Source organism: Gavia stellata, chromosome 2 (assembly GCF_030936135.1).
Source record: "Gavia stellata isolate bGavSte3 chromosome 2, bGavSte3.hap2, whole genome shotgun sequence".
NCBI lineage: Eukaryota > Metazoa > Chordata > Aves > Gaviiformes > Gaviidae > Gavia > Gavia stellata.
This window is the reverse complement of record NC_082595.1, coordinates 35,304,831-35,332,346: the sequence shown is the minus strand read 5'-3', so window position 1 is coordinate 35,332,346 and position 27,516 is coordinate 35,304,831. Positions and strand designations below refer to the sequence as shown.

The 27,516-nt window shown below is 36.7% G+C and overlaps 1 protein-coding gene across 1 annotated transcript in view; it reads right to left on the bottom strand.

Moving 5' to 3' along the window:
• The window catches only part of PDE10A (phosphodiesterase 10A), a 188,064-nt gene that overhangs the window by 22,982 nt on the left and 137,566 nt on the right, over positions 1-27,516 (bottom strand). Inside the window, exons 6-16 of the mRNA XM_059835550.1 lie at positions 24,814-24,954; positions 22,273-22,428; positions 19,391-19,441; positions 17,402-17,460; positions 14,712-14,763; positions 11,076-11,218; positions 8,871-8,963; positions 8,045-8,231; positions 6,447-6,589; positions 4,301-4,384; positions 1,249-1,399 (exon numbers count right to left, since the gene is read on the bottom strand). Of these exons, the coding sequence (XP_059691533.1) occupies positions 1,249-1,399; positions 4,301-4,384; positions 6,447-6,589; positions 8,045-8,231; positions 8,871-8,963; positions 11,076-11,218; positions 14,712-14,763; positions 17,402-17,460; positions 19,391-19,441; positions 22,273-22,428; positions 24,814-24,954 (1,260 nt within the window). The remainder of the gene's footprint in view (positions 1-1,248; positions 1,400-4,300; positions 4,385-6,446; positions 6,590-8,044; positions 8,232-8,870; positions 8,964-11,075; positions 11,219-14,711; positions 14,764-17,401; positions 17,461-19,390; positions 19,442-22,272; positions 22,429-24,813; positions 24,955-27,516) is intronic.

Genomic DNA, 27,516 nt, shown 5'->3' with positions numbered 1-27,516 from the left:
GGTTGGAGTTTAGCAGGGAACAAAGAGTTTCCATCTCTCTTAACAGCTGCCTCTTTTGCTCTCCCTTTCTTTCTCACTCTGCATCTCCAAAAAGATGGGGCTTACTACTTGGTTAGTACTGAATGTTATCAGAGCTTTAAATATTCCCTGAGGCTGCAATCCACAGATTGTTGTTGTTAAAGGAATACTGATATTTTCAAACTTACATAACTTAGTCAACTTTCAGCATGTGCCTGGCAAATGACACTTTCCTCTTTCAGTGTCAATTTTCAAGTCCCTGCTTTACAACAGAATAAACTAGACCTTTTCAAATGGAAGATCACCACATTTTGTTACTCTTATACACTGAACAAAAACTTGATTTCTCCTAGCATGTTTCTTTAAAAGAGACAATTTTGGCTGACATTTCCCCAAATGAATCAGCTTGAGAAAGACATGGAGCCTGGAAAATTACAGCTTAAATGGCTAGTATTTGGCAAAGTTATACACAACTGAAAACAGGTTCTCCCAGTCAGAAGTTTCAGGTAGTATTAATAATAGACAGCACTCCCAGCTGCACCTACCATAATTCAGAAAAAAAGGTGACAGTTCTTCATAGTGTATATGAACATTTAACCATTCTAAGCCTTCCATTTTGTTATTACAACTTTTCCAGTTAGTGATCTATTCAAAGTATTTTTTTCCTGATTTTTTTTAAACACTATGCATTTATCTTTAAAATATGTACATGCATGCTAAGGAAAACTGTTGAATAATAAAAGTGAATCAGCGAATTAACACATTTGGACAACTGTTTTCCCTCCAACATTTCTACTCTTCTCCTTTACTCACATACGTCAACCATCTCTGCAGCCCTTGTCCTCCTATTCAGGATCTCCCAGACCTCACAGGGTTCACGATCCAGGGTGTTTCCCTCCCTCAGTACAGATCTGACAGTTAGTTACGTAACTAAAATAAAGACTGGGGTTGTAAGTGGGCAGGGAGAACCTCAAAATATGGACATGGACTTATAGCAAATCTCCTACTGCTTCTTCAGTAAGCAGACCTGAAAAATGTGAAGGAAACACTAGGGTTAGGAATCTGAATAATTCTCATTCCTCAAGATTTCTACTCACACCTGTTCCTCTGCAGGGACCTTTATATACACTCTACCCAAGCTGCCAGCAAAATTCTAGCATCGAAAATGTACTTCTACAACGGCTGATACCTCTGATGAGGTCTAGTAACTGATACAATCATCTCACCTACCTCTAGATCAGTGAAAAGCCCCTGGTTGTTCTGAAGTATGGCATACATGCAATGTGCAACGGTAACTGCATGCTTCCAGTTGTGGTAGGGCACACGGCGATAATTCTTCTTTACAGACATAGTAAATCGGCATAGCTTTTCAAGTTCAAAGCTAGAAAGAAATTCATTCAAGAAATAAGAATGGGAAAAATAACCAACAGAGGAGAAAAGATAATTTACTCTTCCTGCTAGGATGACTCTCATTGTGGATGACTCATTGATTAAAAGAGTCATTCAAGTTTTGGCAAGGACAGAGGAGCATGGATACCTGACAATGCTCTTAGTTTAATCTGTAAGGTTCCGGAACATAAGTCAAGCTACCCAGCTCAGGCAGCACACTTGCATAACCTTCCCTGCTCCCAGAAACCTGACATGTGGTTTCTTTAAATCGTTATCTGTTCAACCTGCCCAATAGTGTAACTCTGCATCTGATGGACAATTTGAAAACATCATTTGTGATCAAAACAGAAAATCAGGTGTTTTTAAGCAAATTACACAGAAGAAATAGTCTGTTTAAATTAAAATTTCAGTCAAACAGCAAATGCATAAGTTGTTTTGAATAAAAGAAGGTGAGATGCTCCATATTGACATCGTGAAAAGAAGATGATTTTATTTTTTCCAAGACTTTAAGATTTTTTTCCAGTTTGGCCAAATAAACAGAAATTCACATTTCACTGTTTCTTCATTTTTCACCAAACCATGTTTTGTTAAGTAATTGCTGGTCAACCATGAAAATGCCCCAAATCTATAGTATTTATGAGATTATTTCCCAAAGAATTGTTTTTATATTTTTGCTATTAGTATAGACAAGCAAAATGAATTTATGATCAAGAGTATTTTCACTAAAATAATAAAAAAAAGCAGTAAAAATGTAATTGTTATGTTTGGCTTATGTGCTCATCAAAAACACCTCTGAGAGAGTTCATATTCTGTAGTACCAGAGCTCTTCACAATATTTAATAGACTTTATCTACAGATGTTCCTTTGAAAGGAAAGCTGAATACTTTTTATTTACAGATGGGAAATACAGGCACAGATTAGGTATCAGGTTAAATTTTCTAAAGTACCTCATCCAAGCTGCCCGGGGTGAAAAGGGAATATTACACTTGAGCCCAGAACTGAACTGAAGATGCCAGAGTCCCAAGTCACTGACTTTTTCCCCTCATAAACAGATCAGTTTTCCTTTATTCTCATTTTTTCCCCTGTTACTGTGGTTTGACTTTTTCTTAAGTTCCATGTTTTGATAATTACTTGGGTATCTCAGGGAAGCAATATTAACATTCTAGTTTTGCAGTACATGCGGGCTGAGAAAACAAAGCTGAATGTCTCTGACCTATATGTGAAAATGTAAACACATCTACTGTATGGAGCCAGTTAGAAAGAAAACCATATTTCTATGGTTGTGTGCTGAGCAAGGTAACTATTCTTCTTAGCCTTAGTCTGACATTAGTAAAAATGGAGGCATATTGCCTTTCAAAAAAGTTTTAGGCTTTCTTTTTTAATTCTAGAGAGTTAAGTCAGACAGCTCTAGAACAATTGTTAGAACTACTGTTTAAAATAGTACATCATAATTCAGAATTTCACAAGAGTCACTTCCATCTACATCCAGTATCAACTCAATGGTTACTACAGGATAGTACAGTTGTAGCCAAAGGGAAAATCATTATCAATGATACCTCAACATAGAATACTATTACTTCCTCCACTGCTCTATTTTGTGTACTTGATTAAAGCAGTAAAAGATTATTTTTTCATGAGAGCAAAGAAAATGTAGCGAGTATCATAGATTTTTCTCCAAAATCCTCCCTGGAAAGCACAGTTATACATTACATAGGTGTATACTTAAAAGCACAACCCTACTCCTCAATATATTAAAAATCAAATTTTAGTCTTAAAAATAGCTGTACTTGTTTCAGAGGGTTTAGTAGTTTTGTTCTTTCAGAAATTAAATACAAGTCCAGTCCCAACAGCCTCCTTTTCCAGTATTTTCCTCACTTTTGTTTCTTAACTTTATATGTGAAAGCTGAGACTCATTTGAAAAATGTCAAGTAGGTATCAATTCTTTCCCATCAAAGGTACACCTTGACAGAAAGAGACTGGGAGACAGAGAGGGAAAAGAACAGAACTTAGCTGAAAATCTGAACCCCAATCCTGCATCCACAGCCATTCAGTCAGGAATGGAAACAAGCTAACTACACTGAGCAGTAGAGAACTGTACTTAGAACAGTCACCCACTTCACAGTATTGAAGAAGACATGAGAAAGACCCTCAGGTTTGACTGTATGCTTTGAGGGCGTAGAGATTCATCCAGTTACTAAGATGAAACAGTCACCAGCAAGTGTTTGCCAAATGTTGCTCCTTTTTGCAGGAAGATTCTTCCCCTTTCAATTGCCCATCTGTACATTTTTTCCATAATCTGGAGCAGCTCCTTTCTTTCAGCCATGGGACATACTTAGCCAAGATACTACTGATCTTAGTAATGATAATGGACACTGAGAGAAACGATAATAACTTAAATATTTCATTTGAAAATCATTCACTTCCATAATTAATGCACAATGATGGTGATAATTGATTTATTTAGCGAGATAAGATCTAACCTTGGATTATTTTAACTATATACTATATCAATTTCAGCAACTATGTATTTGAAAAATCAGTATTCATAGACCTTCCCTCCTTTTTGGCAAGAGTGCCTTTAATATCGTCACCATCTTCTGTCTGAAAAGCAATCTCATCTCAGAAGCAAATAATACTTCTATATATTGGAAGGACAACTGTTTGGATGATATCCTGAGTTCTTTTACCTGGGTGTTCCCAAATTTTATTAACTGAAGACCAAGAAGCTGGGACAAGAAATCCAGCCTGTTTATTAAAGCCCTGCACAGACCAGACATAGTAAATAAACTCCAACGAAAATAAGACCTTGAATTAGAAAATAATTATCTCAAAATTTTCTAATAAATAAACACAGAAATAACAGAATTAAAGCAATAAATCATGTACTTCATACCAGGCTGTCCCACAGGACTGGTGAACCATGTAGACAAAAATGGCAGGCCAGACATCCTCATACGGGCTGATATCAAAGTGGTATCTAGGAAGAAATTTTCAGCTTAGTAAGGACAAACACCTTTTCAGTCTTACTAAAAGCAAGTGAAAATGACTAGGTAATGTACATCCAACAGCATTCATTTGTTTCTGAATCACACAGAAAACTGACTTTACAGGCTGTATTTTCCAGCAATGTAAGTTAATATATTTCCACTAAGGTCAATGGAACTATGCTCATAGAATCATTTAGGTTGGAAAAGACCCGTAAGATCATCAAGTCCAACCGTTAGCCTTTGGTTAGTGTTTGGCTTTGTTTAGTTAATAGAAACATAAATCTTTATTTAAGAATCCATTGCTTAAGTAATGTACAAGAATCTTTGTTCTACAGGGATGATGAAAGCTTTACAGGTACTCCTAAAATATTCCAGACTTTCCTCCCAGGAATTGTAAAGACGGTGTCTCTAATAATACATTTACTGGCTTTTTTTTCAATAATTTCTGTCACAAATTCGGTGAGACTCTCTCTAATTTTGACAGAGGAAAAAATCAACTTTTACTGGCTAACATAAATTAAACCCAAGCTTCAAAAATCAAACATTTAATACTACATTTTTTATGTTTCGTTAGCTGAGGACTTCTCCCCTCTCCCGATATCAACATTTAGACCTAATATTAGGGACCCGCTCAGTAGAACTGTTTGTCCTTTGATTATTAATTAAGCCCTTTCCCTGCACCTGCTGTGCTGCAAGTCTTCTATTTACTTTCCATTGAACCCAGCTAAACGCTTGCACGTACGTGGCATGCTGAACAGCACAGCAGGTGCAAGAGAGCTGAAGGTAGCTGAATTGCTTGGAAGATAGTTAAACGTATTCAGATTGCTAAAGGATGTTAATGTAATTTAGAATGAAACCTGTCATCTTTGCAAGTAAAAGTCATTTTTGCTGAGGAGGCGGGTTATATAATATCATCTAACAAAGCACAAGAAATTGTATTGCAAAGAATAAGCTTCTATTAGGGTGTAATCCTGCAAGCTGCTAATACTCTGGCGTTCAAGCAAATCACTTCAGCATGTAACGAACTTTAACTGTAAGCAGTACCTCTTAAGCATATGCTTGCCTGCTTTGCTCGCTCACAGCTACAATGCTCAGAGCCTGACAGGAGTGAGCGAGCTCTGGAGATTAGGTTTCCAAAGAGAACTTAGATTTTGTCACTCAATATCATAGAGTTCTGATTTTAGGCACCTGATCACTACAGTAAAATTTATTGCCCTGGGCCAGAAACAGTGACTAAAAAATGAGGTGACTCCCGGTGTTAGCGCTGAGTGGGGACTGACTGATAAAATACAGATAGAAGTACATCTTCAGCACACAGCAGATCCTTGAGAGCTGAAAGTCACTTAATTATTTCAGAGAAAGCCTAAGAGGCTGGACGGGAATTACTCCTCCAAATTTAGGCTGCAAATCTAAACTTTAGCACCTGGGATTCATAAACCTGAATTATCTTCAGAAGTTTGGAGATCTGTATCCATTTTCCCCTCCTTCAAGAAACACAAGCAGAGGCACAAAACACACACACACACAAAAAAAAAACCAACCAAACCCCAACCCGCCCCCCCGCCAACTCCAAAACCAAAACCAAAAACCACACAACTCAGAAAATCCCAGGAATGAGCTGAACCTTTTATTCTAAAACATATGCAAGGGTATAAGATCATGCATTTGGTCTTATCTACCGATGTTCCAGCTCAGCCTCCTCTCTGGCTCCAAGTTCTTGGTGACTTGGGACTATCAGAAAGAAAGCTCATCTCTACAATCCTTAGATACAAACTAATGCTTAAAGCAACTACTGTAACTACCCATGCCTGAGAAAAACGCTGCCATTCTGAGTAGGTTTTATTTTACATCTTTGATAGATAAATTTTGTTCACGGGTCATTAAGTATACCTAAGTATAAGAAAGCCAGAGATAAACCCCTATGGTTTTGGGATAGTTCAATAACAAAAGTGCTTCCTACAAAACCCTCCACTACACCTTGGAAAAAAACCCAACATCTTTTTCACAGACTGGTACAAGATGCAACTGTCACTATATGAGAAAAATACTTACAGTTCTATTTCTTTATAAATATGTGGAGGCAGTGTACAGTGCATGAGGTTTTGCCATTCTTCTGCTGTACAAACACTGTGGTAGGAGAGCTTCTCCATCGTTACACGGTAAATACACTCTGAATGGCGAATTCTGTGGTACATCTGAAAAAGGGAAGTCAGTCATTAATGTTAAATTTTAATAAAGGAAAAAACACTTATTTCCTGTATTCAAGCACTTATTCTTAAAAAACTCATCTGCAAAAACATTAGCGCTTTTGGCTGCTCAACTTCACACATTAGAAAAGTGACAGGTTATATGAAATTCAGTACTTCTGGAAAACTGGGCCTTCTATCACATCATTCTGCATCTACTCACTCAGGTAAACATCTAAGGCTCAGCTGATTTTTCACTGTGTCTGAGCTCTCCCAAGAAAAAGAATCAAAGAAGTTCAGGAGTTAGAAACGGAGCTCAGTCCCTTGCAATATGCTAAAAGAAAGAAAACCGATAACAGGGCACAATTCATACTTTGTGTCACTTGATGAATTCAGCTATTAATTGGTACAAATAACTGCTACCTATGCACAGTAAAACATACATGAAATGTTTATCATACCTACATTACTCTGCAATTACTGTGAAAAATAAGTACAGTTAATTACTGAGAGGTTCAGACAGCTATTGCAGACATTGCATGGTTTGTAAACAAGTGAGGACACAACAATTTTACTAATAAATATAATCCTCCGGAGCAGTATGCCCTGAATGGTAACATTCACCATCTAAAAAGAGTGAACTCGCACACAATTGAGTGATTGCATAGTCCCAACTCTCATTTGTATGCAGGTCTTTCTACTTGCCTTGAGTCATGTGGAACAAGTTTAAGTAACTGTTAGTAAAATTTGCTGTCCCAGTATACCAACAGCATGATGCTGGTAAAAAGGCTTAATGTGAATCACCAGGCTTAACTGGCATTGCATTGTATCTTGCCTCCCATGAATATGACACATTTCTTCTGCATTGCATTTTTATTGCATTTATTGCATTTTTATACTTATATAGTAATGATCATTAAATTGCTTATGCTTCCTACAGGAATAGTAATTTTTGTGACGATAAGGAGTTTGAAAACAAAACCAGCTATCCATTCTTATCTAGAAGCATGGATAATTATGAGTATATAGCACAGCATATAAATGTATAAATTTATATCTTTGAATATTAAGCATATGGAATCGAGAGAATAGATAACACCTCCATCCCCCAGTTAAATTTGTAAAACATGTGATCTGAATTTATAAAAGTAAATAATAATTATACTTTCTAATGCAAAAGAGAAGACAGACAGATATTATTCACATTTCAGTTGTTCTCTGAGTTTAGCTATATGAAATTGATGTATCCAGAGTGTAATTATTTCAGAAAGCATCAAATGAATCCCTATCATCCTCTTAAAATACAATTATTCAGCAAAGAATTCAATGATTCCTGTTTCCTCATTAATTCAACGAAAGAGATTTATGAATCACTTTAATAATCTGGAACATCAAAATCCTTAAGTAGGATTCTAAGTCTTCCCATTATAACCAACAGCTTACAAAACTGTAAATAAAACTTACATTAGCACAGTGTAAGGCTAAAGCACAAAAGACTGCAAACATTTTAAAGTTGTTTTCATCAGTTTTAGAGAAGGCACTTCCACTTATTTTGTTCACCATCTGCACAACACCTATTACACTTCCTCGGCTTACAATAGGCATGCACAGGATATTTCTGGTTGTGTAGCCTGTGTAGAGGTCTACTTCTCTGGAGAGCCAGAACAGAGAAAGCGAAAAAAGAAAAGAGTTAATATTATTAATTAATATCTATTCCTTGATTCTCAAAAACATTGATATACAATATACTAAATAGTTTTAAAGTAGATATAATTAGTACCTGCAAGAAGTTCATCTCCTAAGCTCTCAAATATTTCCATCTACTGTGTCATATTTAGAAAGAACTTTTTAATCCTTTTATCTCCATTTACAAGATAAAGAATTAATACTTCCTCAAATGTACAGTCAGCTTATTCATAAAATTAAAGAATACATTCAGGTACTTAGGCATGCTATCTGTTAGTGAACCTTTTTTCTCCCCTGAAACTAGGCAGATTGCAGGGAGGCTAATAAAGAAAAACAGAAACAGTCTACGTAACTGGGCAAAGTTCCGCAACAGGAAAAATAACTAAATTTTTTGCCATTATATTTATATTTGATAAAAATAATACTTTTTTTTTGTTATCTTAAAAATATTTCCGATAGCTAAAGCATTTAAATAGATATCTAGAGGTTGTCTCCTCATCAGAGGATCACAGCTCCATGAATGCATCCTAATATGAAATTTAAGTTGTAAATTTAAGTAAAAGGTTTGGTGAGCTATCTTCCTCTCCCATGAATAACATCCTACCTGTTAAAGCGTGGATCTGCATAGGCATCAGGGATGTTAAGGACTTCTCCTGTTCTTGCCACTTGACCAGCTATTCCTTTTTCTATAGAAAATCTGCAGAAAATAAAAATTAGTGTTAGCCACCATATGGGCTACCCGGAAAAACATTTTTCCAGTGGAGTCTGTCTTGGGCACGGTAATGGATATTTGTTCCCAACCAGCGTCATTTTGATGCTTTTAGGAGAAAAATCTTACAAACCAACAACTAGCAGTACATAATGAAATAAAAAAGCACATACTAATAGATACTTTCTGAAGGCATTTTATATAACTACATAGTTTCATACAAAAGATGCCATAATATGACCATTTTAGCGACAAAAATTCGAAGTCTTCAGTAATCCTGGGGGTTATGCCTAGTAAACATGACATTTGTACAGAAACTGAAACTTGCGTTTACCTTTACAAGCTATTGATTTTATCATCGTTTTTACATACTCATTGTTTCTTTAGACACGTTATAGGCAATATGGAGCTTTTTTCTTCGGGGGGGGCAGGTGGATTTGGTAAAATAAACTTTGGAAAAACACAGGTGGAAATTTCAAAGCTAAACATTATATGTATTTGCCCTGTACACTTCAGAATAACTAGCTTGTTTCATCTCATGATATGCAAACAATGCCATGGTACTAACTGCATCCCTTAATCACCACAAGAAAGTTAAAACAACAAATATATCCTAGAGTTGAATCAGAAAAATCTACAAGTCTGTCTTGTAAGGAAATAATTTTCAATTCTTTGACATAAAACAGTTATGACATACAAGCACAAAAGAATTTGTGAAGAAAAATAAGTAGAAAGAATCACATGTGGAACACTTTCAAATCTAAATGTACCCGAGTAGTATCCTGCCCCCACTGAAGTTAGTGACAAAGTTGACAGTATTTCACCCTCCACACCTGATTTAAGTTAGTTCCTTCTGCTGCTTCTTATGATACGTACATCACACCAACTTAAGGCTCTTTCCTGATGACTGACTGACTCAGTGTCACTTTCTTACGGATATTTAAGTTTTACTTCTCTTTCAGTATACAGCACCCGTGAAACGGCTCACATGTTTGCACTCAGAGTCAACATTTCAATAATTTTCATACACAAAAGACAGAAAGCTATAAGCAAGAAAAACAATTACCAAGGAGGAGTATGAAAGTGTATGTTAAAGCAGGCCACCTTCTTTAATTTACACCACCTCCCTGCTTGTCAGTATATAAATTGCACCAATTTTGACTCCCTCCATTCTCACTCACACAATATAGTAAGTGGGAGTAAGTCTGTCTGAAGGAGTCTAAGTGAAGACATGAATCACATCTCATGTTGGCCCCGAACTTTAAAAGTATAAGGAGGAAATGAAAAAAATTCTGAGAAAAATCTATGCTGAGTATTTTAACAAATATAACAAATATTAAGGATTCATAATTTTTGAAAAGTGAAAAATGTTATATTTACTTTGTTGCTTTGCCTCTTTCATTAAAAAAACGTGCATATGTGTAAAAATTATGTACTTGTAACATGAAGCAGAAATACACATCAATTTTAGGCAGAGAATCCTATGTATTCATTACAAGCCTATATACATCTTCAAATTCACCTCTTCGAGCGTACTTTAGAATCACAATTATTTAAAAGTTAGAAAAGACTCTAAATTCACATGAGAAAAAGTAAAACTAAATAACTGGACTTGAAATCATCAAAACCAATGACCAGTCCATACTAGATTCTACATATGCCTAATCCATCCATAAGAAGTACAAATTTTAATTTCCTTGCTTTGGATGTGCTTGAATCGCACAAATTTCAATTCCTCGTGGGAACTCTCTTGGGAAAAAAAGTCCCATACTGGCAGCCTACAGATTAGGTGCACCTTTACCTGCACCTTTACCTACCTCAGAACACCTCTGTTTTTTTCCCAACATGATTTCCAAAAGGACCGCCTCCGGAAGACGGCATTTCCAGGAGTGACGTTATAGCTTCAGAGACGTTGTTTCGATGGCACTGCAATGTCATTCCCAGAAGTACTACCTTCTGGAGGCGGGTCCTGGTGGGAATGATATCACAGTATGACAAGTATTGTCAGGGTACCTGCAGATAGGCACAGAGACTGGGTAATAAAATGCCTGCATATCTGTAGTTATAATGAAACTGCATTCTTCTGCTAGCTACTCTTACCTTATTTCTTTGGTCTTCTTGAAGACAGGTTTCCCATCATTTTCTTCTCCAATATCAAAAAGGTCTGAATACAGCTCCTTATTTTTGTGGTCAACCTGGAAGAGTGCACACCTATCTGCATTCACCAGGTTTTTTGCATATATCTACAGACAAAAAGATAGAAGATAAAAATTTTGAGAAATTATCCAGTATGAAAATCTGTTTGAAGGAGCATCCACCTTCACAGCAATCTTTTAGGATACAATTCAAAATGAAAGTGTGTCTTTTATTCAATATTTTTTTGGAAATTAGAGTGGTGTTCTCTGAGAAATGCAGGAATATCTTTAGAGGCTTGAATGTTTGCTAAGTTTGCTGTTTTTCAAGTACAAGGAATGCTTTTCAAAACGCTACCTTTCCTCCCTCCATGTTCAGGTATTATTCACCTTTACTTGTTTTTAAATAGATAGGATATAGCAAGACCTAAGAACATTTTTGGCTTTTTGTCTTCGTCTTCAATGCAAATATCCAGCAAAGAAAGACATAACAGAGAGGCTAGTGTTTGTTTCTAAAAAAGCTAAATGTGCCTGTAATACATAACAATGAACAAATAGGGAAGATGAGAAGTGTCATTATGGATTGCCCTATGCAGCCGTATGGGAAATTGCTGCGTCCTCCTCATGCTAGGGACAGTTCTTGCACAAAAGCTGAGACTTAGTAGTTCCACATGAACTAACCAAAGCCCACAAGGTACCACCCATAGTCAAGAAAGTACCACAGTACAGCAACAGATTTACATGGTCTCTATCATACTTTGAACCAGCTAGTTTTATCTTAGCAAAACTAACTGCCAGCCAGCACTGATTGTCAGAGCAGAATCTTGTCCTGGGAACATAGCAGCTCTTCACTGAAATGTTTCTCAGACATACGATGGACTTTATGAGAATAAGAGGAAAGAGCGAACCAAAGTTGAACAAGGATCACTGTGTTAACTTAAGATGCCATATAGTCAGGCTCAAGAACCTGCTCTATCCAATTCAGATATGTCTCCTATGTTTCTTATCTGCTCAGAAATATAGTAATTGCATGGTAGAGCACAATCTGAGGTAGACCTCACTCAACTTTTTAAAATTGTATACAATAGCTACCTAGTCATTCAGCCACAGAAAAAGTCTGACTACATCTTGGTGTGCAATGCATGCAGGTGGCATGTCTTAAGAATTCTCAAGACTTCCATATGAATAAATTAACTTCCTCCCCCCCTTCACTCTTGTCTTTCAAAAATTAAAACAAAAACCTAAAATATTTCATTTCCTATTAATGCAAACAGAGAAATGTTATACCTTGGCAAAAAAAACCTATGAGACAATAAATCATTAGTTGGGAGACTCTAATCCCATGTCATATGAGCTGTGTAATGGGAACTGCACAGAAACCCTCTACACCAACTCTACAAAACTTGGAGGGCCCTCCTGTACCGACAGAATCTGTGGCTGGAAAGATTCTGTTGCTTTCTACTCTATTTGCTCCATCAGAGCAGTAGAAAGTCAGGGAGACTGTAAGCTAAGAGCTAACTTTTGTGAAATATTTCCCACTTAGAGCATTAAGAATTTTAAAGATCTCGACCATTCACACCATTTACTCCTTTGCTCAAAACAGAGTGAATGTAAACTGTGCCAAAAAGGACAAGGGGTCCAGTAAATGCTTCTCTACACCTATTCAGAAACTGTATCAGATTTCTTTATAAAATCAACAGCACAGTGTTGATTTTATACAATTAAACTTTAGTGTTCTAATGCATATGACTCAAGAACTTACCTTAGTCACGACTCATGCTTTTCAAAAATAACTGCTTAAACACTACTAATTGAGAGAAACAGTTAATGGGATGAGAAAGTCTTACTTCTTAAAGCTCAAATCCAGCCCAATGGCTAAAGAGGAATATCAGTACAAAAGGTATGCTTTGCATTGTCAATAGGGAGGCCAGGGACCACCTTTTGGGTAGGTTGCTTGTAACTACTCAAGCATATTGATATTAGTAAGAAAATTTGCAAGGCAACTTGAACTGCTTTCCCTCCCTGCATCTATGTTCAAAAACACCCTTATACCACTAACTATGCTGAGGGTTTTTAATCCCTGTACTTTTTTCTTTATTATTTTATTATTATTTTCTTTATTATTTATTATTACAGGAACAAATCAAACCTCAAGTGCAATCACCAAAGGGTAAAGTAGTGAGGTGAAAGTGAGTTCCACTCTTTTCTCACTGTGAGACACAGAATAAGCCACATAATGATAATATCACGTTCCCATAAAATGGCAATAAATGTGCAAACATGTAATTCAATTAATTGGCCCAAGCAGCAGCCAACTGCTAGAGCTTACAAAGGAAGCTGAGTATGAAACGTCTACGCGGGTTAAAATGCAGAATCATGATGCAGCCAAGTGTTGGAAAAGAAGATGAAAGAGTAAGCCTATTTTACTGCCAATTGTGTTTTCCACCAGACCTCTATTTATAGGGAAGAACAGGGAAGAACATCAATATTTGTTCTCAATGCCATATGTTACATTACACCAGCTCTTTTAAATGTTAAGCTATTTTTAAGCAGTTCATTTAAATTGGGAAAGTTAATGTTCAGAAATGTGTCCTATGTGCAGAATTCTTGACTATGTACTAACTAGAATAAAGACAAACACTGCAGAATATTTTTCATTACTAATTCAAGTTTCTAAATAAAACCACTTTAACATTGTTTGCATTCTAAGTTTGTTGTCTTTGATTAGTCTAGCTAAGACTATCACTTTCAAGATTGGAGCAAGTATCAGAGTACTGTTGGAGAGTAATTTTTTGAATACGAAATGGAAACAAAAGTATCACAAACCCGATTAAGATTTACATTCAGGAAAAAGAGCTGCAGCATGCAATGAATGTGCCTAAAGCTAAAAAGTGTAATCCATATATCAAACACTCAAAATGTGCTACAAACAACCAGTCCATATGTATCTGTAAACACTATTCAGGAAATAATTCTGAATTCAAAATTGATTCAGAAAATTATAATCTGTTTCTGAACTATGCTTTCATTCATTGATTAGTTATTTCAATGGACTTGGCTTTAGTGTTTTTTATAAAATATTGACTGACTCTGTCACTTTAGTTAAGGGTGTAAATACTTTTGCAAAGCAAAAGTGATGTCATGTCTTGCTCATCTTATTCAGCAACTGGAACAAATACTCTAGGAGTAATGTTTGACCTCTAGTCCTTCCCACAGACAATAACTTCTTCAGGAGTGTTTTGCAGCATGTAACAAATTGAATTTAGGAAAAAGAAATCAATACAACACGCTGAAATAAAAACAGAAGCCCTTCTGTTACAATTTTCAAACCTTCTCTAAAACACAATAGTACCTATTTAGTTCAGAAACAGTCACGTTTCATCACTCATGAAAGCTGTGAAACAAAGTTGTTGCAACAATGAAAAATCAAGCTAACCTTTGCCACCTTCTTCCGTATAGATATGTTAATACTGTTTGTATTACGTGACCATTATAAACAGCTCATATATTTCAATGATGTAATGTCTTACTTCAAGGAAAGGAGAATGAAGGACTTCTTTAATAACTAAGACTAATAAACTTAGAAGTGAAAAAGACAACTTACCATTATATGTTCAAGTAGAGAATCTATTGCAACTATATTATCAAAATACGTTCTGCGGAGAAAGAAAAGTCAGTAAATATTGGCATTTAGTCAAACACTTCTCAAACGGCTGTTAGGAGCTCTTGTTTCATAGCCGCTTAACAGTGGAGCCTGAATAGGCGAGGACAAACCTCTGCACCTTGAAAATCACTGGCTGGCTTGCTATAGCACAAGGGAACTGGGAAATGGTCCTATCTCTGTGCCTTTAAGCCATTATTCTACAATGACAGAATTGTAGAATATTTTCTACCATACGTAGAATTTTCTCTGTAGAAGGGAAAAGACTACCCAACATTGCCTGCCATGGATTGAATAGCCCGCTGCTGAGCAACACCAAGAATGTATCAAAATGCTTTGGCACCCTTTGCATACTGAAAATCTTAAAAGATGTAGTAAAAAGGAAAAGAAAAGCAATCCAAAAGATTAAAAAAAAAATTTCTTCCATTGCTGATATATATTATCTACATGCTTTCAAAATATCGCATTAGATCTATGCATAAGGCTATGTACTGAGAACTAATGAAAAATATCTATTGTAGCTAAATTCATGTCATATTATCCAACCTGTCACATTTAAAAGGCAATAATTCATAAAACTCTTACTGAGTCTTCTCTATCAACCCAGGTGTAGCAAGTTGAAGTTGCAGAAAAAGACTGATCTTCTGACTTTAAAAAAAAAAGGTATCTCAGTTTCACAGCAAAGTGGTAACTGTCCAAGGACAGCCAAGAACATTGAAAGATAAAGGTCAAACTTATTAGTAAAAGAAGTCTAAATCTTCCACATGCCAAGTCTTAATAACCCTCGGATTACAATGTTCCCAGCAGACAGAAAGACATTGTCGCATGGCCTTGAACACATATACAGCTCAGTTCTGTTTGGGTCTAGTGGAAAGGAAATATGTAATAAGCTAGTCTTACATTGTCAGGGACATGAAGAGGTGGAGCACTGCATACTATGCCCTTTCTAAAACGTTACAGAACATGTCCCAGTGACATTGCATGCTAACAATTTCCTCACTGAATAGGAAACCCTCTTTCCATGTAAGAAAAGGTACAGGCCATTTCTAAGAGGAAACTAATTATTTTCTTGCTAGTGCAAATCTTTACCCACATGAAGTTCATAAAGTTGTTACTAAATGATATCCCAATTTTGTGGCTCAAAACACAGGGTTTCTTTTTTGTTAAAACTAAACAATTCTAGCAATTGATAATGCTGCATGAGAGGTATTTTCTTATAGAAATACATATTAAATATTTGCAGTATTTATTGTAATTTTTATCTTAAATATTAAAAATAATTACAAAGTACTACGTACTCTCAGTACTATGTACCAAGAGTAAATTGCCAGCCCGTAAATTTGGGTAGATTAATCCAGAGTTCTCTGGTAAACTAGCTCAGTACAGATGTAGCAACATAAAAGCACTCTGGAAAGGAACATAATGGTGGAAGACACTGCAGCAAGTGGGTAGCTCTGGCAAGGGACTGATGAGAGTGCCCTTTAGGAGACACACTCGGAACCTAAGCTGAAATTAAAAAAAAGGTCATCCCTGAGGAAAAGCATGTGGATACAACCAGCTTGCCCTCCTTGCAAGGGGTAGACTTCTCCCAGCAGTGTATCACTCCCCATTCCAGCCGGGTCGACTCGGCTGCCTGCATTCCTGAGCAATGGCATAGGAATCTTGGATGTCCTCTGATCTCATCAGTTTGAGAATTGTTCATCAAGACCCACAGAAGTGTTTGTAACAGCAAAAATCTGTGACGTCTCATTTTTCCACAGTCCTTTGTGATGTACTTAGAAATTCTTCAACCAACTAGTTTGACAAAACACTGTTAAGCACCCCAGACTGTGATTTACCAAAAGTACAGCTCTGGTTTGTCTTTTAATTTATTGGCTATCTCTACTATTTAAAAGATGCTAACAGCAGCAACAAAGAAAAAAGGATGAAGGAAGAGCAGATCACCTAAGACACTAAATTACTTTGCAAGTCTAAGCCCAAGCTTTCGTACTCTTACTGTGTTTTCAATTTAATCTTGCATTTATTGTGAGAAGAAATTAAAAGAAAACATACTACATGCAATTACAGTCTTTGAAAATTAAAACAGAGCCTCCAGAAAATGCAGGGAAAGAACAACTGTGTGGCAGCCCTGATTCTTCAAGGATATATCCCCGAAGTGCGTATACGTAGGCATCTGTGTGTGTGTGTATAAGTACATTTCAAAAAGGGGGGGGGGAAGCTGAAGCAAGCTAGCCAACTTTTCATGAAGTCCTTTCAAACCTTCCAAAACTGACCATGAAAAGAGATGGCAAGCCTATTTGTCACTTCTCAAAGGAGGGCCATGTTTAACTGACAGAAGAGGGGGAAAAAGGCAAATACCACGCAAAAGACCACAAGACTAAACAAATTCCATAAGGTATAACTGGATGTTACATTTTCTTCTGCACCACCACCAAAAAAAAAGTTTAACAGGTATACACCACTGCCACCCACATCATTCACTCTTGTCCCCGTGCTGAAGTTTGCCCACCCTCCGAGGTGTGCCTTTGCACCTGCTTGTAAACTACAGTGTAAAACACAGGTAGATTGGAAGAGCCATGTTAGAAAAGGTCATCAAAATAAATTGTTGAATTTATAGTGCAAATCACACTTACTTCGATACATCAAGCAAGAAGTCATTCAGTTCAGTCTGCTTGGCAAGGCCCCGGCACACCTGGAAGCACAGATCACGTTATCATTTGCTCCAGAAGAACACTGAAGTCAGGGGGAAACTGAAGTCACGCACTCTACCCATTTAATTTGTATGAAAAAAATACCACTACTAGTATGTACATATGTTACAGCACTGTATAAAATTAAAAGCTGGATTTGTGTGCTGGGCTTCAATGAGCTATCTAGCTGCTGAGTTAAAACTGTCAAATGCAAGTAACATCTTTCTTAAGACTCTTTGAAAGACGTTGGTTGTTACACTTCATGCTGCCTCAAAGGCTGCCACTGAATGTGGTTACGGAATCAACTTAACAATACCTCCTTATTACACCCTCAGCTCTTCCGAGAATGTTGAATATTTTGTTTGCTTTCTTCCTTACCATACTTTTACCGCTTTTTTCCAGGTTGCAAAGTAGCATGTAGACACAACTGAAGACTGACATCAGGCAAGTTTAAGTAAGCTAAGTAGCAGATGATATATGCTCAACTTTGGGAGAAATCAGCATGAATATGAACACAAATAATAGTATGCATACTACATTTCAGAAGCAAAGTGTTAGATGAAGCAAAGCTTTGAACTGTATTTTTACTTCACCTAATTGCATACTCTGTATCTAAAGTACAATTATACACCTGTATATTACTGGAGCAAGCACTGAGATCAAAAAAAGAAAACAACCCTCTACTATTTGTACCTTTTACACAACAAAATATCACTCAGAACTAGTAATATCTTTCATCTGTGCAATGTAGGTATAAATAAATACACAAAATATGACAAACTACATCCACAAGCCTTACTCTTGCACGTAATTAGGTAACTAGGTACAATTTCTTGATAGACACTATTTCCTAAAGCTCAGCGGTGAGTCTGGTAGGTAAAGCCCAATGCCAGATCAAAACACTTGCATTCTTCTCATGCAAAATCTTGGGAAGGGCAAGCCTTCTGCTTAGCAGAAGGGAGATAAATGAAAATGACCAATGGACAGGTTTAAACTAAACTTTCCATATTTTGCTTTGTTAGGTGTGAAAGACTCCTCAGTTAAAAAGGGAGTCATTGTTACAAAGTGAAGCTACAAATGCATGCAACTGCAATTCTACTAGCACACAACAGTCTACACCAGCTAATTCCACCTAAATGTGCCAGGGTGAATGACCATCCCAAACAAAGTCAATGACTTCCAGCACCAAGGTGGCAAATATTAGAGTCTAGAAAAGAAAAGCAGGAAGCTTTGTGTGAGTTTTCTGCCAAGTGTGTGAAAGACACCTTGAAAAAAAGAATGTCACAAACGTCCTCCTGTGAGTTGACTGAAGAATATATTTTAGCATCTTCTGTGAGTTGACAGAATATGTTTAATTTCAGTGTTACCATCTTCTATTAGCTGAAGTAACAAAACCCATTAGCAAAGCTGCTGGGGTTTGCTAGAGCAGCTTGCACTGTGTGGAGCTTCATTAGGCACGCAACTGGGGACAGCATGAAGCATCCGTAGTGGGAGTAGTTACAGGACCATGAAGCAGCTAGCAAGGATGGCTTAAAGTAGGCTTAGCCAGCAACACCTAATAATCTCAAACTGAATACCGAAGCAGGAGGAAAGCAACCATTTGGCCTAGCAGTTGCCTTCTTACAAGAAAAAAACCTGCAAAGTTGTTATAATTCTGCTTTAACAATTATTTATCTACTTTGTTAAACTTTCTTTTTCCTTCAGCGAAAATACTGCTTGTTAAGTTATTTGATCCACAGTTGCAGTTGAGGAAAACTAGCTCAATGAACACCAAAAATGTTAGCATATTTTTCCCAGGTTCTGGGAAGGAGCTTGAACCAATGTTTTAGTAGTGACCTCCACTTAAATTCAATCATAATCCATGTTCCTATTCATCAAGTTTTGGCAGAAGGGTTACACAATGAAAAAAATGAAAAACCACCTAACACTTACTTGTACTTGATGTATTGCTACTGAAGCCCATGCAAGATTTGCTGTTGCAACCTGAAACAAAAGAGAAGAAACTAACTCTGAAGAAACCTTGAAAACTGCACATCAGTTACGTGCTCGTTTTCTCTATCTAGCTGCTAAGTAGATTGACTGAGCTGTTTTAGACAGGCAGGCAGTAACAATTTGTGGGAAGACAGTTATTTTGTGAGAGTCTCAGTATACTTCCGAGTGTTTCAATTTTAGTAAGGTACATTCAGCCACAAGAGAACAATCCTCATTTTTTGTATCAAAAAGATGCTTACCAATGCTCTTCAGAAGCGATATTAGGAACCCATCAGCTCAGAAATACAACATCAAAACAAACATCCCGTAAGCCGAGGGCTTTAAAAATTACTTTATGTATATTGTTGAAAGGCATCGGCCATAGAAATAAAATATCCCATAACATTGTTCTGGGGCTGTATCTCTTCAGCCACAGCTATTTCCAGCTGTAAGCAGGTCCTGTTTCTTTCACTACCATTTTGGTGGCAGAAGAACCAGACCTGATCCCTCAGCTCAAGACTAGTGTTTTAAGTATGACAGTTTCCAGGCAACATTTCAACCAAATGTCATGTAAACTGCAGTTAACTAAGATATGCTACCATGCATAATCTCCTGTCCTTGAAACACAGGAGCTTTATAGGAACAAAGAGGACAGAAGTACAAGAGGTCTGCTGCTGCATACCCTCCTAAGGTACTTTTTTTTAATTTTTATTTTTTTTTAAACAGAACAGATTGTACACATTTTATAAAAACTGCCAATGGTATTCAGAGGCTTTCTGAAACCTGAAAATGAAAAGAATGCGTTAGAACACTCAGAAAGTGACTTTAAAATATTTTAAATTTACTAATAAAATCCTTTTATTTAGCAACCAGTCTTTTCCAAGTAGAACATTCATGAACTTCAGTTACAGAAGGTATTTCATACAATGTAAAAGATTCATATTTGCACAGAACAATGCATTTCTGGACCTATCTGAATTGTAGATTAACTAATGTAATAGCATAATTTTAAAAAATAAATACATTGTGTGTAAGCAGCAGAATTAATGAAGCCTGGGTTTGCATGTATGCCTGTTCTTTGTTCTGTGAGCAGGGACACTGGCACCACCATACTAATCCAGTCCCTTACCATGAGCTCTACTTACTCGTGAAAAAATACTAGGTGCGACACTGAAGCTAAAATGACATTGACTGCCCAACTAATACACATGTATGAGAATCACATGTATGCTAGGCTGCTTAGGTTACTGATAAATAGAATATACAATTTACAAAGATTGCTCGTTTTTCCTTCCTTGGGAGGGTTAGTTTTAATATCTCGTCTGCACATCTTCTGTTCTTTTCACAAGAATAATTCTTGTTCAGTACAGCTAAACTGCTCCACGGTGCATCTCGTACCACTATCGAGACAACAGACCTGGCTAGGACTCACTCCATTTTGCCCTAACCTCTGTGTTCAGGTTCCCTTCCCTGGGGAAGGGTACAGAGAGAAATGAATGGTACATTCATCTTACTGTGAGAGCCATCTTAATGTCTAGATGGGACATAACAAGGATCCTCACGCAGACATGAGAGCTAAGATGCACTTCTAACACCCTTGATACAGCAATAACCTTTGAGGCATCTGCTCCATTTTGAAATTTTTTTGTATTTGGCTAACAACTCATAACTTCGGATTGACAAATGGACACGTATGGACAATGTAGCTACACAGGCCTTATATAAATACAGAAAACCATGCAGAGTAGAGAACAGTCATGGAAATGGGAAGATGGTTATGAATGGGAATATCTGGATGGGGAAGCATCAGAAGGAAAAAAAAGCAGAAGACACCTTTACAAATGGCACCTATGTTAGCAGGTCATCCAGGCACCAGCACATCTACACACGGTTTCTAAGAACGTCTAGGTCAGGAGACAAAAGACATTCAGTAAATCTTGACGACTCACAGACACAGGACAGGCTAGAGAGATAAAAGATGTCAGCTCCTAAAGGATAAAGAAAAGGCTAACCCAAAACCAGCATATGGTTGTCAACCTAAGGAGAAATCAGGAGACATAAGGACTCAACAGCCGGCATCCCTTGTCCTCCCTTTGCAAGGCATCCTGGAGAGACTACCTGGATACGTGCATGTCCGTGCACGACTCTTGGAAATACCACCTGGACACTCACATCTTTGTGTCTGATAGTGTGTGGATGTAAGAATGTGAATGCAAATACATGATATCTCTTTTGCTTCACTTTTGTTTTAAAATAAAATCACTTTCCCCTCCTGCGAGACCTAGCATTGAGACTTGCTATACTGTTGCTACAACATTGCAACATTATGCTTTACAACAGGGCTCATTCACTTTGAGAAGCCACACGAAAAAAGTCAACTAAAAAAAAACCACCCAAAAACCAGTCTTTCCATACTGTAAAATAAAGCTTTACTGAAAAGTTAAAAAAAAGTTATATAAAAAGTGTCCTTTTTATATAAAGTGATTTTGGTTTTTGACATTTGATTTACACTTATATTTCATTCAACTGCTCTGCATTAACTTCTCAAACGACTCTGTATGGAGTTTATAATCAATGAAGAAATCTTGAACCCACTTTTCCACAAAAGAACACAAGATAAAATTCTTGATGTGTCCCTGTACTTGTATATGTAAATTTTGCCTCCTGTGACTGAAAATACCAATCATTACCTATTTTTTTTTCAGTAAGTAACTTTCAATAAGAACAAAAATCAAGTACAGAAAAGGTAAAAAACACATGAGAAGAGTGAGAGAAGAAAGTCTGGGGGGGGCTGAAGTGCTGACCATTGTGGGGAAGTGGGGAAAGGCTGGGCATGAACTCACCTCTTGGTGACTAAGGTGGAAGGCTTCTTTGCCCCAGTGACGGTAAAGCTCCAGGATACCAATCAGATCACCAATTGCAGTGACAATTGGCAAACACAGAACAGATTGGATACGAGTCCCTGATTCCAGTCCAGTACCTTTGGGAAATCGCTCATCCTAGAAAACGTAAACATAAACTGATAAAACGTAAATATCATAACATTAACATGAAAGATATACTGACTTTTCCTCCCTCTCCTGGCTGATCAAATCTGCAGGAAAACGATAAAATTCACTAAAACTCATATTTCAGCATAATTTACACACAGTATTAAGACATCTACTAAAATATGCAATTAAAAAAGTCTCAGCATTAATTTACATATACAGATAACCTTATTGATGTGAAGTCAGAATTAGCTGTGATATTAGACCCAGCTTTTGGTTTGGTGTTACAATACATTTGCCCTAATCTCACAGGCAACAAACCCAGCATTTTATTGCTAATGTCAGTCCAGATTAAGTAAAAAGCCAAACAAACAACACTACCCCACCACCCTCTTCCCCCAAAAAAGAAACACCCCAAAGCATTTGTAATCATGAAGTGGACTGCTCAAGCAGACAGCAGAGCTTGCAGGAGAATATAAACTGAAACCTGAGGCTAAGGCTTTAGGTTATACAGAGTTATAATCCTCAACCAACTCCTGAGAGGGAAAATGTGTTTCCAAAAAATTATGCATGAGAGTAAGAATCTTTCTCCTTCCCTTGCCTATGCATCCTGAATAAACCGGAGCAAAAGTTATAGGAACAAATGTTAAAATAATCCTACCAGCTGCTATAAAAGGCCCAGATTCATAACTTTTAATCTACACAGGGAATGTCCAAGGCTTTATAGCTTCAGTTCCCCATGTAGGAAAACACACAAAGACCTAAGAAACCACCTGGATGTTACAGTTAGTAAGGAAGTAACTAGCTGATGTGAAGTGTGGGAGACCCACTTCATTGCACTGCAATCCTTCAGTACTTGATTGGTACCAGATGTTCGCTGCAGGCTGTACTTAGGCAAGACAGACACTCCTTCAAGGCTGATCAAAATCTCTCCTTTCTCCAAGAAAACAGCAAATAATCTCTACCTTAATTGCTAAAATGACAATCAATCTGAATGGCTAGGAACAAATGAGAGACAAAAGAGAGTGGGAAGCACTTTGCAACACGAGCCTCCTGCTTTCACTTTTTAATTCTGTCCTCCCCAAAAAAAAAAGGGCTGGCAAGTCTTTCTTCGAGAGCTTCCCTTTCACTGTTGAGATAGTCCTAAAATCACATGAGGCAAACCATGTCACCAAAACAAATCTCCCTTTGGTCAATAATCCACTGATATTGTAAAGCAACCAAAAAGTTCAAAACTCCTCCCCACTACCCCGTCTGATTTTAATATGAATACAAAATCAAAACATGCAACCCTCATATACAAGGATATCATGAGATTAACTGGAAAATACCAGTAACAATTTAAGCCCCATATGTGACTGAAAAAAACCTAACAACATACAAAATCTTTATAGTCCAGGGTGTATAGAAAGCACTGACAGCTACTACAGGGAAAGTGGCTTCTGCCTTTTGGTTTTTTGGTTCTGTTCAAGTGTACTCACATTAGGCATTTGGTATTTTGTTTATAGACTGGATTTGCCCAATAAAGGTCATACATTTTTTAACAATTTTTTTTTTTTTTAAAATAGAGACAGCAATGTCCAGTTTTGGCCACAGTATCCAAAGACTGTTATTCTCGGACAGAACTCAAAAGCATAGAAAACACTGAAGAGAGAAGAAAATTTAAACTTTCCTGGTGTTCTCAGAACCAGCTGATCATAAAGTGTTATGGTAAAGTACAGTTTAAATACCAGTTTCATACAATTGCATAGATGCGAGTAGAGGATGAAGTTTTTAAAAAAATTAAAAAGGACAGATATACAGAGTGCCAAGAACTATCAGAATATCACCTTAGGATTTTCTGAATCCTTTTACGGACAAAGGCTTGAATTTTGATATCGGCTACATTAGTGTGCCTTTCATGTCGTTCTACTGGTATTCTAAGTATTCTAGCTTTACATTAGTATAAGCAGAGATCAAAATCCTAATAACCAGAATTCTGATTGACATTCCTGTCAGTGTGAGCCCTGCATTATAATTAAATCACACTTTGATTGACAATATGGAAGTCTTCTTGTTTGGGATTAGCACAGTAAGTATTTCAAGACCAGGAGGACAGGAGTTTTGACTGATAGGTTTTTTTTCTCTCCAAGTGACCATGATGCCATTACTTGCTTCCCTTATCTGACAACCAAAAAAATGTTAAAAGACAAAAAAACACTTTAAACTTAAAAATAAACGAGATATTCTGAAATTATTCCATCAAGCTAATCCAAACTCAAATTTATTTTCTTAGTAGCGAGACAGATGTAAATTCTATCATTATACATTCAGCTCAATAAATATTTCAGCATCAAAATACTCATTCTAAGAACATGCTGTAATCATCTCATTAAAAAAAAGAAAGCTTTTTACCCCCAGAATATCTTCTACTAACAACGTTTTTCTGGATCTGGCTACATAAGCAGATACTGTAGTGCCATGTGCAATGGGCCCTGCAGGAATGAGCCGTGGTTGTCCTTCTTTAGCTCCTGGTGGTGTAAATACACACAGACTCTAGTTAGAAGGAAAAAAAGAAAAAAAAGAGAATGCAATTAGAAAGCATGGTTACCTTTACAGAGTTACTGTGCTACCTATGTAGTGTAAAGGATTGAATAAAAGCAGATAATGTGGAGAAACACAGCTTTTGACAATGAAAAGTAGTAGGATAAACTTTGCTTAACTCTTTTGAAATCTTAGGAAATCCCACTCTAAAGTCACCATTCAGACAGTGGCTAACTTTTCTGCCGAAGTCTGTCATCTCTTGTATCAGGGTTGGATTGCGTTTACCTTGAACACACAGCACACCACATAAAGACTCACAGAGGAGAAATTTTACCTTGTAAGAGAAGGATTTTATTTTTTTTCTAGGATGCACTCACTTACTGATTTCAATAGAAAATACTTAAAAAGTAGAGATAATCTTTAAATTTCTTGTTTATCTTATCCCAAGGAAAGGTAATTTCAAAATTATCCTAACACTGTATTTCCTGAAATCCAAGTGACTGCGTTCATCCCCTGTACTAGAAGAAACATCTGTCTTACTTGCTGCCTACCTAAAACTGTCTCATTTGTTGAAAAGTCAGATATGACAACATTCACATCCTGAAACTCATCCAGAAACGTCCAATAATTGTTCTATAACAAAAACATTAAACAAGTTAACACCACCAGAATGAATGGGATTGCAAATATTATTTGACAAAAAGGAAATTAAACACACATATAAAGGTTGAACCTGCAAACCCTTCTGTATGCCAAACACTCTTCAAATCTAAAATGTCATTCATTTTTGGATGAAAAATAAACTTTATGGAACAGTAGAGAGCTGGAAAACAATGTCCCTATCACAGTCTCTTTAAAATTTTCCTTCATTTTTCGCATTAGACAACCTGCAAAGAAGCAGTCTGTTAGTGACAACAATTTTAAAGTCAAAAAACCACAAAAAATCTGTCTCCAATGCAATCAGCAGGAACAGTTCATTTTAGAAGCAAAAAGTTTCATCTTCTGTTTCATTTTTCTACCTTCATCTCATTACATCCATCAATTTATGTGTCTCCTAACACTACAGAATCCCATAGACTCTCAAAATTTTGAAGCATTTATCACTGTCACACCCTATTCAGCATAGCAGAGCTTTAAACACAAAGGGAATTTAGGCACATGAAGAATAAATGACATGGCAAAGGTTACACAAAGTGTAAGAACAGCAGGGATCAAATCTGTATTTCCAAGACTTCAGCTTAACATCCTAATCTCTTAAGCCATCCCTCCTTATACATTCTTAATATTAACACAACTAAAGCACCACCTCAGAGACCCACATTCTATTGGCAAATTGTGTTTTCTTATTTACTATAATCAATGATCCAATTTATTTCACTGCTAAATTTGTAAGACCAGGAGTATTTATAGAGAGCTCCTGTAGTAAGTAACTTTAATGCTGAACAGCTATATGATTTTAAATTATGAACTTAAAGCATACGAACTAAGAATAAACATTTTAAGCAAAGATCCTTGCTAGGAAAATAGAACTCTTTTTTTTTTATTTAACATATGTAATACCACAGATAGATCATAGTGCCACCACACAATGTATTACTAACATTCCTGGTAAGAATGGCCGCATATTATGCCACTCCTTTGCACTGATTAATTTTACTATCGGACTTTGCTTTCATTAGGGCTGCTACGAGGGTCAATGACCCAAGATTCTACAGCATCAACAGTTATGATAATTAATATTAATAACATCTAATCTGCCTGCTACATTTATCATGCACACAGGTTTCTCCAACAGTAGACAAAAGTAGGTGCACAGGTACTCCAGAGTTCAGTAGCTCAGAATGCAGCACTGCCTTGAAGGATTGAACAAAGAACTTTTAGTTTGTTCAAATAAGATTTCAGCTTAGGCTTATCAGTAAGCAGGGAACTTCACACTGGAATTATTATCATTCAAATATTATGCCATTATATGCATACTTAATTCCCTGCAGGAAAAAACCCAACAGAAAATCTAAAAAAAAAAATCTATGGGCCTGATTCATTAAAGAAATTAAGTGAAATCTAGGCACTATGAAATCAATGGCATTTCTCTTATTTTGCTCTCCTCGACCTGTGAGGTCAGTATCACTATAGTACCTGAGTACCTCCCAATCTCTAACTATGCATTACTACAACTCCCCTGTAAGTTGGGTGGTGACACTCATTCCTCATTTTATAGATGGAAACTACAATAAAAATTTTGTATTAATATGGTTATTTTAGCTGAGGCTCCAAATACCATTTGAGTACGAACTTCACAGCTCACCACATAGCCTACAAAATGCCTTGCACTATGGCTTAGACCTAGAGCAAGCCAAATGGATCACAAGACAAAGAAAACTCAGGTGTGAAAAGAAGGAGACAGATTTCAGAGATCGATAGTTACAATTTGGGCCCCTGTGAGACTGGGCAAATCACTAAACAGGAGCTGTTTTCTAGCACGGAATATTAAAGGTAAAATTTGCATGTGAAAATTCAGCATCTACTGTTAGCTGTAGAAAATGAAGTGATGATATGAGATGCATCCTCTCATAA